This window comes from Nycticebus coucang, chromosome 1 (genome assembly GCF_027406575.1).
Source record: "Nycticebus coucang isolate mNycCou1 chromosome 1, mNycCou1.pri, whole genome shotgun sequence".
Lineage (NCBI taxonomy): Eukaryota > Metazoa > Chordata > Mammalia > Primates > Lorisidae > Nycticebus > Nycticebus coucang.
In genome coordinates, this window is record NC_069780.1 from 79,685,891 (window position 1) to 79,698,616 (window position 12,726).

At 41.6% G+C, this 12,726-nt stretch overlaps 1 protein-coding gene across 9 annotated transcripts in view; it reads left to right on the forward strand.

Moving 5' to 3' along the window:
* TRIM2 (tripartite motif containing 2) overlaps nt 1-12,726 on the forward strand; it is a 166,493-nt gene that overhangs the window by 67,323 nt on the left and 86,444 nt on the right. For 2 of the 9 annotated variants that reach the window (XM_053583097.1, XM_053583145.1), the window contains exon 1: nt 9,006-9,253. The exons of 5 other annotated variants lie outside the window; for them this stretch is intronic. In XM_053583097.1, the coding sequence (XP_053439072.1) occupies nt 9,251-9,253 (3 nt within the window). In that variant the 5' untranslated portion in view covers nt 9,006-9,250. Of the gene's footprint in view, nt 1-9,004; nt 9,254-12,726 lie in introns of those variants that run through there. 2 more of the 9 variants (XM_053583079.1, XM_053583088.1) reach the window with 2 other exon arrangements.

Consider the following 12,726-nt stretch of genomic DNA (forward strand, 5'->3'; position numbering starts at 1 on the left):
AGATCATGTCGTCAGCAAAGAGGGAGAGTTTGACCTCCTCTGCTCCCATTTGGATTCCCTTTATTTCCTTGTCTTGCCTAATTGTATTGGCTAGAACTTCCAGCACCATGTTGAATAGTAAAGGTGACAGAGAACAACCTTGTCTGGTTCCAGTTCTAAGAGGAAAAGCTTTCAGTTTTACTCCATTCAGTAAAATATTGGCTGTGGGTTTGTCATAGATAGCTTCAGTCAGTTTTAGAAATGTGCCACCTATGCCTATACTCTTCAGTGTTCTAATTAGAAAAGGATGCTGGATTTTATCAAATGCTTTTTCTGCATCTATTGAGAGGATCATGTAATCTTTATTTTTGCCTCTGTTAATATGGTGGATAATGTTTATGGACTTGCGTATGTTAAACCAGCCTTGCATCCCTGGGATGAAGCCTACTTGATCATGACGAATGACTTTTTTGATGATAAGCTGTAATCTATTGGCTAGGATTTTGTTGAGAATTTTTGCATCTATATTCATGAGTGAGATTGGTCTGAAATTCTCCTTTTTGTTTGGGTCTTTTCCTGGTTTTGGTATCAGGGTGATGTTTGCTTCATAGAATGTGTTGGGGAAGGTTCCTTCTTCCTCAATGTTTTGGAATAATTTCTGCAGTACAGGAATAAGCTCTTCCTTGAAGGTTTGATAGAATTCTGGTGTGAAGCCATCTGGACCAGGGCATTTTTTGGTTGGAAGCTTTTTTATTGTTTCTTTGATCTCAGTGCTTGAAATTGGTCTGTTCAGGAGCTCTATTTCTTCCTGGCTAAGTCTAGGGAGAGGGTGTGATTCCAAATATTGATCCATTTCCTTCACATCAAATTTCTGGGCATAGAGTTTCTGGTAGTATTCAGAGATGATCTCTTGTATCTCTGTGGGATCAGTTGTTATTTCCCCTTTATCATTTCTGATTGAGGTTACTAGAGATTTTACTTTTCTATTTCTCATTAGTCTGGCCAATGGTTTATCTGTTTTATTTATTTTTTCAAAAAATCAACTCCTTGTTTCATTAATTTTCTGAATGATTCTTTTGTTTTCAATTTCATTGATCTCTGATTTGATTTTGGATATTTCTTTTCTTCTACTGAGTTTAGGCTTCGATTGTTCTTCTTTTTTCAATTCCTCATAAGATGGCTTGTGAGATTGTTGATGTGCTCTCTTTCTGTTTTTCGAATGTAGTCATCTAAAGCGATGAATTTTCCTCTCAAAACTGCTTTTGCAGTATCCCACAGGTTTTGGTAGCTTGTGTCTTCATTGTTGTTATGCTCAAGGAAGTTGATGATTTCCTGTTTTATTGCTTCCTGCACCCATCTGTTATTCAACAGAGGATTGTTTAATTTCCATGCCTTTGTGTGGGGTTGAGCATTTTTGTTAGAGTTGAGTTCCACCTTTAGTGCCTTATGGTCTGAGAAGATACAAGGTAAAATTTCAATTCTTTTGATTCTGTTGATATTTGTTTTGTGTCCCAGGATATGATCAATTTTGGAGAATGTTCCATGGGGTGATGAGAAGAATGTATATTCTTTATCTTTGGGGTGGAGTGTTCTATATGCGTCTATCAAGCACAGTTGTTCTAGGGTCTCATTTAAATCTCTTATATCTTTTTTCTTTCTTTTTTTTTTTTTGTAGAGACAAGAGTCTCACTGTACTGCCCTCGGGTAGAGTGCCATGACATCACACGGCTCACAGCAACCTCTAACTCTTGGGCTTACGCGATTCTCTTGCCTCAGCCTCCCGAGCAGGTGGGACTACAGGTGCCCGCCACAATGCCCGGCTATTTTTTTGTTGCAATTTGGCCGGGGCTGGGTTTGAACCCGCCACCCTCGGCATATGGGGCCGGCGCCCTACTCACTGAGCCACAGGTGCCGCCCAAATCTCTTATATCTTTGTTTAATTTCTGTTTAGAGGATCTGTCCAGCTCTGTAAGAGGAGTGTTAAAGTTCCCTGTTATTATGGTATTATCAGATATCATATTGCTCAGACTGAGTAAGGTCTGTTTCAAGAATCTGGGAGCATTTAAATTGGGTGCATAAATATTTAGAATTGAAATGTCTTCTTGTTGTATTTTTCCTTTGACCAATATAAAGTGACCATCTTTGTCTTTTTTGACTTTAGTTGCTTTAAATCCACATGTATCTGAAAATAAGATTGCAACTCCTCTTTTGTTCTGAATGCCATTTGCCTGAAAAATTGTCTTCCAACCCTTGACTCGGAGCTTGAATTTGTCTTTTGAAGCCAGGTGTGTTTCTTGCCGACAGCAAATGGATGGCTTGTGTTTTTTAATCCAGTCAGCCAATCTATGTCTCTTCAGTGGGGAATTCAAGCCATTAACATTTATTGAGATAATTGATAAGTGTGGTAGTATTCTATTCATCTTATTTTGTGAGAGTCCATTGCTTAGTTTTATCTTTTGCATCAGTGTGGAGGTTAGGTTCTGTCCTTTAATTTCTGAGTTCTTACTTTGCTGCTAATCCATTGTGGTGGTCAGCGTGCAGAACAGGTTGAAGTATTTCCTGTAGAGCTGGTCCTGTTGTGGCGAATTTTCTCAATGTTTGTATATCCGTAAATGGTTTAATTTCTCCGTCAATTTTTAAGCTTAGCTTAGCAGGGTACAGAATTCTGGGCTGGAAATTGTTCTGTTTAAGTAGATTAAAGGTAGATGACCATTGTCTTCTTGCTTGGAAAGTTTCATTAGAGAAGTCTGCGATTTGCCCCTGTAGGTCAACTGGCGCTTACTCCTGGCAGCTTGCAGAATCTTTTCTTTTGTCTTGACTTTGGACAGGTTCATCACAATGTGTCTTGGAGAAGCTCGGTTAGAGTTGAGGCGACCTGGGGTCCGATAGCCCTCTGAAAGCAGTGTGTCAGAATCTTTGGTGATATTTGGGAAATTTTCTTTTATAATATTCTGTAGTATGGCTTCCATTCCTCTGGGACATTCTTCTTCCCCTTCTGGGATTCCTATAACTCGTATGTTGGAACGCTTCATAAGGTCCCATAATTCTGACAGTGAACGTTCTGCTTTCTCTCTCTTCTTTTCTGCCTCTTTTACTATCTGAGTTATCTCAAGAACTTTGTCTTCTACCTCTGAAATTCTTTCTTCTGCATGGTCTAACCTGTTGCTGATGCTTACCATTGCATCTTTAAGTTCCCTAATTGACTGTTTCAGTTCCTTCAGCTCTGCTATATCCTTTTTATATTCTTCATATTGTTCATCTCTTATTTGATTCTGTTTTTGGATTTCCTTTTGGTTATTTTCCACTTTATTAGCAGTTTCCCTCATTATTTCCATCATTTCTTTCATTGTTTTCATCATGTGTATTCTAAATTCCCTTTCTGTCATTCCTAACATTTCTTTACAGGTGGAATCCTCTGCAGTAGCTACGTCATAGTCCCTTGGCGGGGTTGTTCTGGACTGGTTCTTCATGTTGCCTGGAGTTTTCTGCTGATTCTTCCTCATGAGTGATTTCTTTTATCTGTTTCCTTGCCCTAATTTTCCCTTCACTTCCTCTTGCTCTTTAAGTTCTCGTGCAGTTGCGGGCAGGTTTAGACCGATTGAACACACGTGACCACTTGACAGTTTTCCACTGTTTTAGTCCTCCTCTTGGGGTCCAAAAGTCTCTCACTGACTCTCTGTATCCTCGCAGGGGTGATGATAGGCAGATCCCACCAGCAGAGATGCCTTGAGTCCTATCTCCCCAGACTCACGGTGCCCAGATGCAAGGAAGCTGTTACTCAGACGCCATCTTGCTCTGCTGGTCCGCCAGCCCTTCTTTGGTGGGGGGGGGCCTCAAGTTCACCTCTGCTGTGTTATGGCTATTCTGCCCTGGGCTGGTCCCTTTTCTAAACCTCCATTTCCACTAAGGTAATACCTGCTCTACCTGTTTCTGAGTTTGCTTTGAAGATCACAGAAAATCTAGTATGAAGGCAGTTTCTAGAGTATAAACCACCAGTCAAATATGAAGAAGCTGCCTCTGCCTAATGATCTCTGACCCAGCTGTTTTTCAATTCTGAAATGAAGTTTTATCTTCAGGTCATATTATATCATTCAGTCATTTGTAGAGGGAGTTTTGTTATTATACATTTGTTGGGCATCTACTGTGTGAAAAGCACTGCTCCAGGGGTTGGAGAATTAGAGGTAAAAGATGGAAGGAACTTTTCAACAGTTTTCAGAAAAATGTGCTATGGAACACACAGGAGTGGCACCCAATCCAGGCTGGAGCTGGGAGGGTCTGAGAGTCAGAGAAGTCAGAATCCTTTCTTAAGTGGGTCATTGTCTTGCTGAGTTCTGAAGGAGTCAAAGGAGCTAACCAGGGAAGGAGGTAGGGGAGGATAAGAATATTCCTTGCAGGCAAATGGTATGTGAGCCTAGAGATTAATGTTTCTCAAAGTGCTCCTGACTTTCTGGGGGGACAAATGTATAGGACTGTCTGATGCATTGGAGGATGTTTGGCATCCCTCTCCCTGGGCACTAAATGTCAGTAGCACCCCTCCCCCCCACCCCTCTACGGACTAAGTATGACAGCCAAAATGTCCCTTCACATTTCCACGTGTATACCCCACCGCCCCATGGCAGGGGTAGCTGGTACCATTCATTACTTGTTGAGAGCCACTCACTGCTAAAAAACACATGGTGAAATGTTTTAGGAGCTAGAGTGTGACTAGGAAGGACAGAAGGTGGAGAAAAATGAGATAGAGGCCAGATCATAAAGGGCTTCATACGCCATCCTAAAGAGTTTACTTTCTAGGAGAAATTTCCTTGATCAGGGATAGGTAGACTGTATATAAAGTGCTTTGGCTTGACCCTGGCATATAATACAGGGTTGATAAATGGCAGATCGCTATCTCCTATGATCCTTCCAAACCCAACTTAGCAGCATACATCCTGTTCTTCTGTATGGGCGCTGTGCACTGGGTGCTTCCCCATTGTACATCCTACTCAAACTGGCTGATGACGGTTCTCTCTAATATCCTTTCCACAGATGGGAACCAGTGGGGAGGGGAAGGCAGCTCCAAGAAATCAGTAAGGTGTGTAGCAGTCTTAATCTCAAGCATCTAGGGCTCTTCTCTGCTCTTAAGGCCCCATAGCTGGCTGCTTGGGGCTTCAATACAGGCAAACTCCAACTCAGAAATAAATGTGCTAACAGCCATACCACCACCTACCTGTTGCCAGGGAGTGCCAAGGGGAAGCTGCAGAAGATGCTGTGGCCTGCTGAAACATCCTGTGGTTAACACAAGCTCCCACTTACAAACTGTTGTGTACCACAAGCTCCCACTTACAAACTGTTGTGTTCATCTGCCGAGACATGTGCTAAAACGAGGCTGCATTTTCCTGTTGTAAGCAACATTATGTGTGTGTTAGATTTGCCCCTGAGCCCTCAAAACCCAGTTAACCCACACAGTAGCAAAGTGATGATGATGAGGGTTATTTCAAACCCAACTATCCTGCATAATGCTATATCCACAGAAGAGGTATTCCCAATTTTAGGTAAAAATCAGAAACAAATATCACTCCTTTTATCCCAGGTTTTAGCCATACTTTCCTCAATTCCTGTGGCCCAGCTCTTGCCTTTGCATGAAATGCTCTCCGCTCCTCCCTGCCAGGGCAATTCCCTCCTGTGGGAGCCCAGAGCATCCTGTTCCTCTTGCCATCAAGCACTTACCACTCCACATAGCAGCTGCCTGCTTACTAACTAATCTCCCACACTAGATTGTGACCTTCCTAAGGGTTCAAAATCATTAAATTATTCTCTGTATCCTTGTTGCCTACTCAGTGCCTGAACACACTAGACAGTGACCACACGTGGTCATTGGAAAGACTAAATGAGTAAGTAAGCCTTTTCTGCAAGCCCAGCAACCAGGCCAGGGACCCCTTCCACTTCTCCACCACCTTCTGAAAGCGGAAACCCCATTCAGTTGAGTGTGAGCTGAGTGGAGGAAGAGAAGGAGAGAGGTCAGGAGGAAGGATGTACTTAGGGAAAGGGTCAGCATTTTACAAATTTGGCTTTGCGATAGGCTCAGTAGCAGGAGGAGAAGAGAGGACTCTGATACCTTAGTGATAGCCTGTTTTAAGAAGAAATCATAAAATGGAGTCAGAGTAGCCTGCCTATAGTTTTAGAACTTGGTCCTAATTAAACTGTAGACATCTAGGCCGGCCCCATACACCGAGGGTGGTGGGTTCAAACACGGCCCTGGCCAAACTGCAACAAAAAAAATAGCTGGCATTGTGATGGGCGCCTGTAGTCCCAGCTACTCTGGAGGCTGAGGCAAGAGAAGCGCTTAAGCCCAGGAGTTGGAGGTTGCTGTGAGCTGTGATGCCAGGGCACTCTACCAAGGGCAATAAAGTGAGACTCTGTCTCTTAAAAATAAATAAATAAATAAATAAATTATAAACTGTGGACTTCTGAAGCACACCAAATGTCCACACAAAACCTTACACACAAGTATTTATAGCAGCATTGTTTATAATACTCCAAAAGTGGAAGCAACCCAAATGTCCTATCAACTGGTAAATGGATAAACAAAATGTGCTATATCCATACAATGGAATATATTGTTCAGTCATACAAAGGAGAAATTGATACATGCTACAACATACATGAATGAACTTTGAAAACATGCTAAAGGAATAGACACATATGACCACATATTGTTTTGTTCTGTTTTTTGTTTTTGACCACATATTGTACAATTATAGAGACAAAAAGTGTGTTAGTGATTGCTTAGTACTGTGGGGGAGGGCAGTCAGGGGAGGAGGTAGAGTGATAGCTAAAGGGTACTGAGTTTTGGTCCTGGTGCAGTGGCTCACATCCTAGCACCTAGTAATCCTAGCACTCTGGGAGGCCGAGGTGGGTGGATTGCTTGAGCTCACAAATTTGAGACCAGCCTGAGCAAGAACAAGACCCCATCTCTGAAAAATAGCTGGGCATTGTGGCGGGCACCTGTAGTTCCAGCTAGCAGGGAGGCTGCAGCAAGAAGATCTCTTCTTTTTTTTTTTTTTTTTGCAGTTTTGGCCGGGGCTGGGTTTGAACCTGCCACCTGTGGCATATGGGGCTGGTGCCCTACTCCTTTGAGCCACAGGCACTACCCAGCAAGAGGATCTCTTGAGCCCCAGAGTTTGAGGCTGCTTTGAGCTACGATGTCACAGCACTCTACTGAGGGTGGACAAAGTAAGACTCTCCAAAAAGAAAAAAAAAGGGTACTGAGTTTCTTTGTGAGGTGATGAAAATGTTCTAAAATTGACTGCGGTAATGGTTGCCCACATCTATGAATATAGTAAAAGTCATTAAACTGTACACTTTAAATGAGTGAATTATGTGGAATGTGAATTATAACTCAATGAAATTGTTAAAAAAACCCATGAAATTTCTAAAGCAGGATGTGACCTAGGCTTTTGAGAACTGTGTATCATTGAAAATGGCATGCCAGGGCGGCGCCTGTGGCTCAGTCGGTAAGGCGCCGGCCCCATATACCGAGGGTGGCAGGTTCAAACCCGGCCCCGACTGAACTGCAACCAAAAAAATAGCTGGGCGTTGTGGCGGGCGCCTGTTGTCCCAGCTACTTGGGAGGCTGAGGCAAGAGAATCGCTTAAGCCCAGGAGTTGGAGATTGCTGTGAGCTGTGTGATGCCATGGCACTCTACCGAGGGCCATAAAGTGAGACTCTGTCTCTACAAAAAAAAAAAAAAGGAAAATGGCATGCCAGAAGGTGGCACCTATGGCTCAAAGGAGTAGGGCGCTGGCCCCATATACTGGAGGTGTGCGGGTTCAAACCCAGCCCTGGCAAAAAGCTGCAAAAAAAAAAGAAAAAGAAAATGGCATGCCAGATTTGGCATTTCTGTGTATTTCCAGATCTGTTGTTTTCACTGTATTCTCTGACTCCCCCACCCCTACCACCACCAAAAGTATTCACCCCTGCTAGGCAGAGCTGAGCCCTCTTCAAGGGCTCAAGGCAGTGTTTGACTGCTTGGAAGGAATGTGATAAATATTAATGGAATTGATTAATGTAATCACATATGCAGATGCACAGTCTTTTTAAATAAAAATTATTAATGATCACTTTTAAATTAGTAACTAACCAAGGAATAGGATGCAATACTGTCCTCTGCCTCCATTGCTGTAGAAGAGGGAACCATTGTGAATTCCATTCTGATATGAAAGACTTTTTATTCCAAAGTATTGTTTGTAATATGAAGGCCTAATCACTTTTATGTAACTACTTACTGATCATTTTTATGCCATTAATATCCTTTGAAAGTAAGTTTAATGACTTGGTAGGAAATCAAGTTCTGTCTATATCTGAAGTTTGTCAGGTATCTCAACCTCTAACTGGAAATTTAATTATCAGAAAAAGAACAGGACCTGATCATCTCCTGAGTTAAATAAATGTACCATATCTTTTTTCTCTGAATGGTTAGAACCACAAAAAGCAGAGAAATGTCATTTGCATGATTTGACTTTTTGGAACTGTTTTTATGGAGCCTGTCCTGGGTAAATACCAAGTGGGGGGGAAATGGTCGAGGCTTGTGGAACTATACTGTTTTTGCACTTTTTAAATTCCATTTGTATTTCAAGCTTCTTGAAACGTCTAAGGGAATTGATCTACTTTTATATTTTTCTCCGGAACTAATGAAAGTTAAGTATGTGCTCTCACACTGCCCCAAAACACCCCTCTAAATTTGAACTTTTCATATTGAGGCACCGTGTGCCTAGTTTTCTTTCTAGAATCTATCCTCTCTGCGTTCCCCATTGGCGCGTCAGCAAGCCCTCTGTCTGATTTGTAATGCTCCTGGTACCTGCCCTGGCTGCGCCCGGAGATGTGCACCGGCTGCCTCTCCTGGGCTTAATCCTGCAGTCCCATTCTGGCGGTGGGGCTGCGCCGCCCAGCTCGGAACACGGCAACAGCTGACTGCTGACTCAGAGGGAGAGCAGCCACCCACGAATCTCATTGTAGCTCGCTGCTGCATCCCTATCCCATAATCCCCTGCTTGGTTTGCTGCAGTCTTTTCAACAGACGCTGAGTGAGAAAAAAGATGTCCTGTAAGATAAAGGTTGATTGGTGTGGATGCCGAAGGGGGTCTTCCACTTGTTAATGACCCAGAAGCATTCCTGCCGACTTTCCGGCCTTCTCTCATTTCCTCCATTTTCCTCTTCCTCTGTTCCGTTCATGAACTGGCACATCACTCCTTAGAGAGAAGATAATGCTGGGCTTCTGAGGATGGCTGCACTGCATGGTAGGAATTTTGCATGGCGCTTCCAAACTTGAGATGTTAGCAAAAAGGTGCATTGTTCTTTTGGATTGCTGCGTAGCTGCAACGACAGACTTTGGGAGGATTTAACTCTTTGCGATTAGTCGGTTTTTCTTCAGAAATGGGTAGGTCCTAAACATTCAGATTGCTTAGCGTTATACCAGTTGGATAACTGATTTCTCCTGCTCTCTGTGTTCTGGCTTCCCCCCCCACTTCCCTTTTCTGTCAAGGTGATGCTGCAGGCATGCTCTGTAGCTATAAAATAGAGACCCATCTTTGCTTAAACAAAGGCACCAAATTAACAAGTGTGGGGAGAAACTCATCTAACATTTTCTTATCAAGTTCTAATATGATATGACTTAGATTTTTATTTTTACTAATCTTTATTTCAACGTGTATCTTGGCTTGTTTTAAATAGAAGAAAATTTACCACTGCATCTCTCTGTTGGGTGCAAATATGAGGATGAGGTATTTAATTTACAGGATTCCTTCCTTGTTACCCCAGGGAGAGGAGAATGTGCAATGAGACCCTTCCCCCCAACTCTGTCCTCTATGAGAGAACCCTGGGGTTGAGTTCCATGGCTCCCAGTTACCATTGGAAACCCATTCATTCATAATGCATGACCCTACCCTCTGAATTCTGAATGCCTTTGAGGACCAGCAAACAAATATGCAGCAAATGAGTTGGGTTTTTTTCTGACAGTTTTTCTGCCATGAAGTACAATCAAATCTGGGTGGAGCTCAGTGATGGGGGTGGGGGTGGTAAATCTTTAGGTTGGACCTTAGTTAGCTTTCCTTCCTGAAACAGTGGGTATTTTTGTGTCAGGGCTTTTTCTGCAAGAGTGCCCCACCCTGTTATCATTCCTTATTTTAGGGGGGGCTATTTATTTTAAACTACAAATTCAATGTTAATAAATGAATTTCTGAACCAAAAGTTAAAATATTATTTTTGTCTTAAGATGGTTTCAATGTCATAGCTTTTAAGAACTGATCTTGATTCAGAATGAGGCGTTTAAAAAAATTATCAGTTCATTTCTTTGGCTTAGAAGGTTTAGAAGCACCTACAGCTTGTAAGGAGAATTGTTTGTTCACACCGATTCTTAAAAATTTTTTTTTTTTTAAGTATTTGGATTCAGTTCTGCCTGGTGGGGACTTCTTTTCTGGTGCCTTTCATTATTTCAGGCAGAAGCTTGAGCTGCCCTGTTCTAACCCACTGTAATGTTAAATAATGCACGCCCCTCCCGAGTGAGCACACAATGAGAAGTTTCATATATACTGTGGTATGAAAAAGCAGCTCTCTGTTGCAGAGACATGAGTGGTGGCCCTTTCTAAACCTTTAAGTATTTCTTTCCAATTTTCTCCTAGAAAGATGCAAGCCATTTGCACTGGAAAGGTGAAAATACGACTGCATGTAACAATGTTCTCTGATAGAATGTGCTGTTTTGAGATAAGTGAAAGCAGCATATGTAACCAACATATTTTTAAAAAGGAGAATAAAATCTACACACAGTTTTTCACCATAGTAAAATAATATAATCCTGAGATGACTTAATTTTTTTTTCAATTTATAAGGTAACAAAACCTTAGTGAATTTTTTGCTTATGAAATAAGACACTCTTCTTTTTTGTCTTTCGAAGAAATGAAAATGTCCTTTATTTGGATAACCTCTAGGCTTTATTTAGTTTCTCCAAACTTACCAGTTTCTTTGGTCTATCTTTATTAAGTAGGGAAAAAATTCCAAGTATGTAGCAATGTTTAAGACTCCCTTGTGCCTCTTTTCATTATCTGATAAATCTAAGACTGTAACAAGATATTTATATGTATCGTAGAAATGTATAGAAGGGAAATACTTTTAAACTTTAAAAATTTGCTGCCAAATCATTTGCTGTCATACTTTCTATTCATTTCCAAATGATTTCGAATTGTGGCAAAAACGATCATTTGCACACACCTGTAATTGGTTTTTTTAAAAAAATCTCTGATGTCATCTGTGTCCTTTTATTACTTCTATGAAAAAGGTTTTAGTTTAGAGTAGGATTGCTCTGTGATGGGTTGGTTATTAGGATTCTGTAAATATTTTATTGTAAGTATTCTACTTTGCCTTCTTCTGTCTTCATATTATCAGCAGCCTCTGTTCCTCCACGGAGTGCTTTGTATTATTATTCTAAAAATTTTACTAAGTACTTAATCTAATCAACAACAGAATTAAATAATATGCTTCCTAAATGCCAGGGGTGAAAGGGTGTTTACTGTCATGTACAGCTGTGTCTTTTGGAGTTCTGATGTAAAATAACTGTCTCCTCTCCCTTCTTGATGGCCTCTCTCAAACCTCAGGGTCAGTCCCCAGCACTTAGTGCCCTGGCTGCCCTCTGCCTTTTTTTTGTAGTCCCAGAATATTCAACCTCTTTGTGTAGTCCCCAAGGAAAGAAAGGGAGGAGACTCGTCAAAGTGATGGATGTGGGGAGAAGAAACCTCACTCATTTACTATCCCAGGGTGCTGTAAGATGAATGTCCATTAGCCTAACCACTTAACACTCCATCATACAAACACAGCCTTCTGAGAGCTTAGAAAACCCCAAACAGGAACTAGTGCTTGCTTCTTAAGAACTAACTGCAAAGGGTGGGGACTTTAGAAAGAAGGCAATGGCAAATGGTTAGCTAGCTAGGCTAGGGAAGGAGGTAAGGAGGTAAAGGAAATAGGTATACATATCATAAAGACAATTTAGGAGTTCACCTTAAAAAGCAACTTCCAGGTGCTAAAAACCAACATTCAAGGAAGCTGTCGTGTATCTGACTCTGGAAATAAGGAGGAGAAACAGAACCATGGGGGAGCTTGGGCACACCCTTTCCTGAAGACAGAGGTTAGTGGATGGCTCCTGAGCGCTTCCCCCACCATCGCTGTCCAGCAAACACACGCGCGCACACATCATCAGAAAGATAATGCATCTAGCCTTCTAATTTACAAAATGGTCCATCTGGGATAGAGGCTTGATTTAACAGGAAATGGGTCACCCTGTTTTAATTTCACTGACGATTGTCCTCTTTTTTTCTTCTAATTGTCCTCAGTAACAATGCATGTTCAATCGCAGGTGAATGAGAATAGGATCATGATTTTTAAAAATGAAAAATACCTTATTTCTTTAATTATGTTTAACTTGTGCCCTGAGCTGTCAGTGTCACGCGTCCTGGTGAGTTACAATAGATAGTCCTAATGGTTCAGGATTTCCTTCTAAATGTATTAGAAGATTCATAACTACTTGGGAAGCTGAATTTCACATGTCTGCACAAGAACAATAAAAAAGTAAGCATATTAATTGGTAAATGCCACTAAAGTGGCACCAGAGAGAAGCAATAACCTAGGAATGCCATAAAATTAGACAGGAGCAATGGAATTGAGTACCTCTAGGACGACGGTGCTTCTTACCCACCAATCACATGTTAACATTTTATTTTTCAGA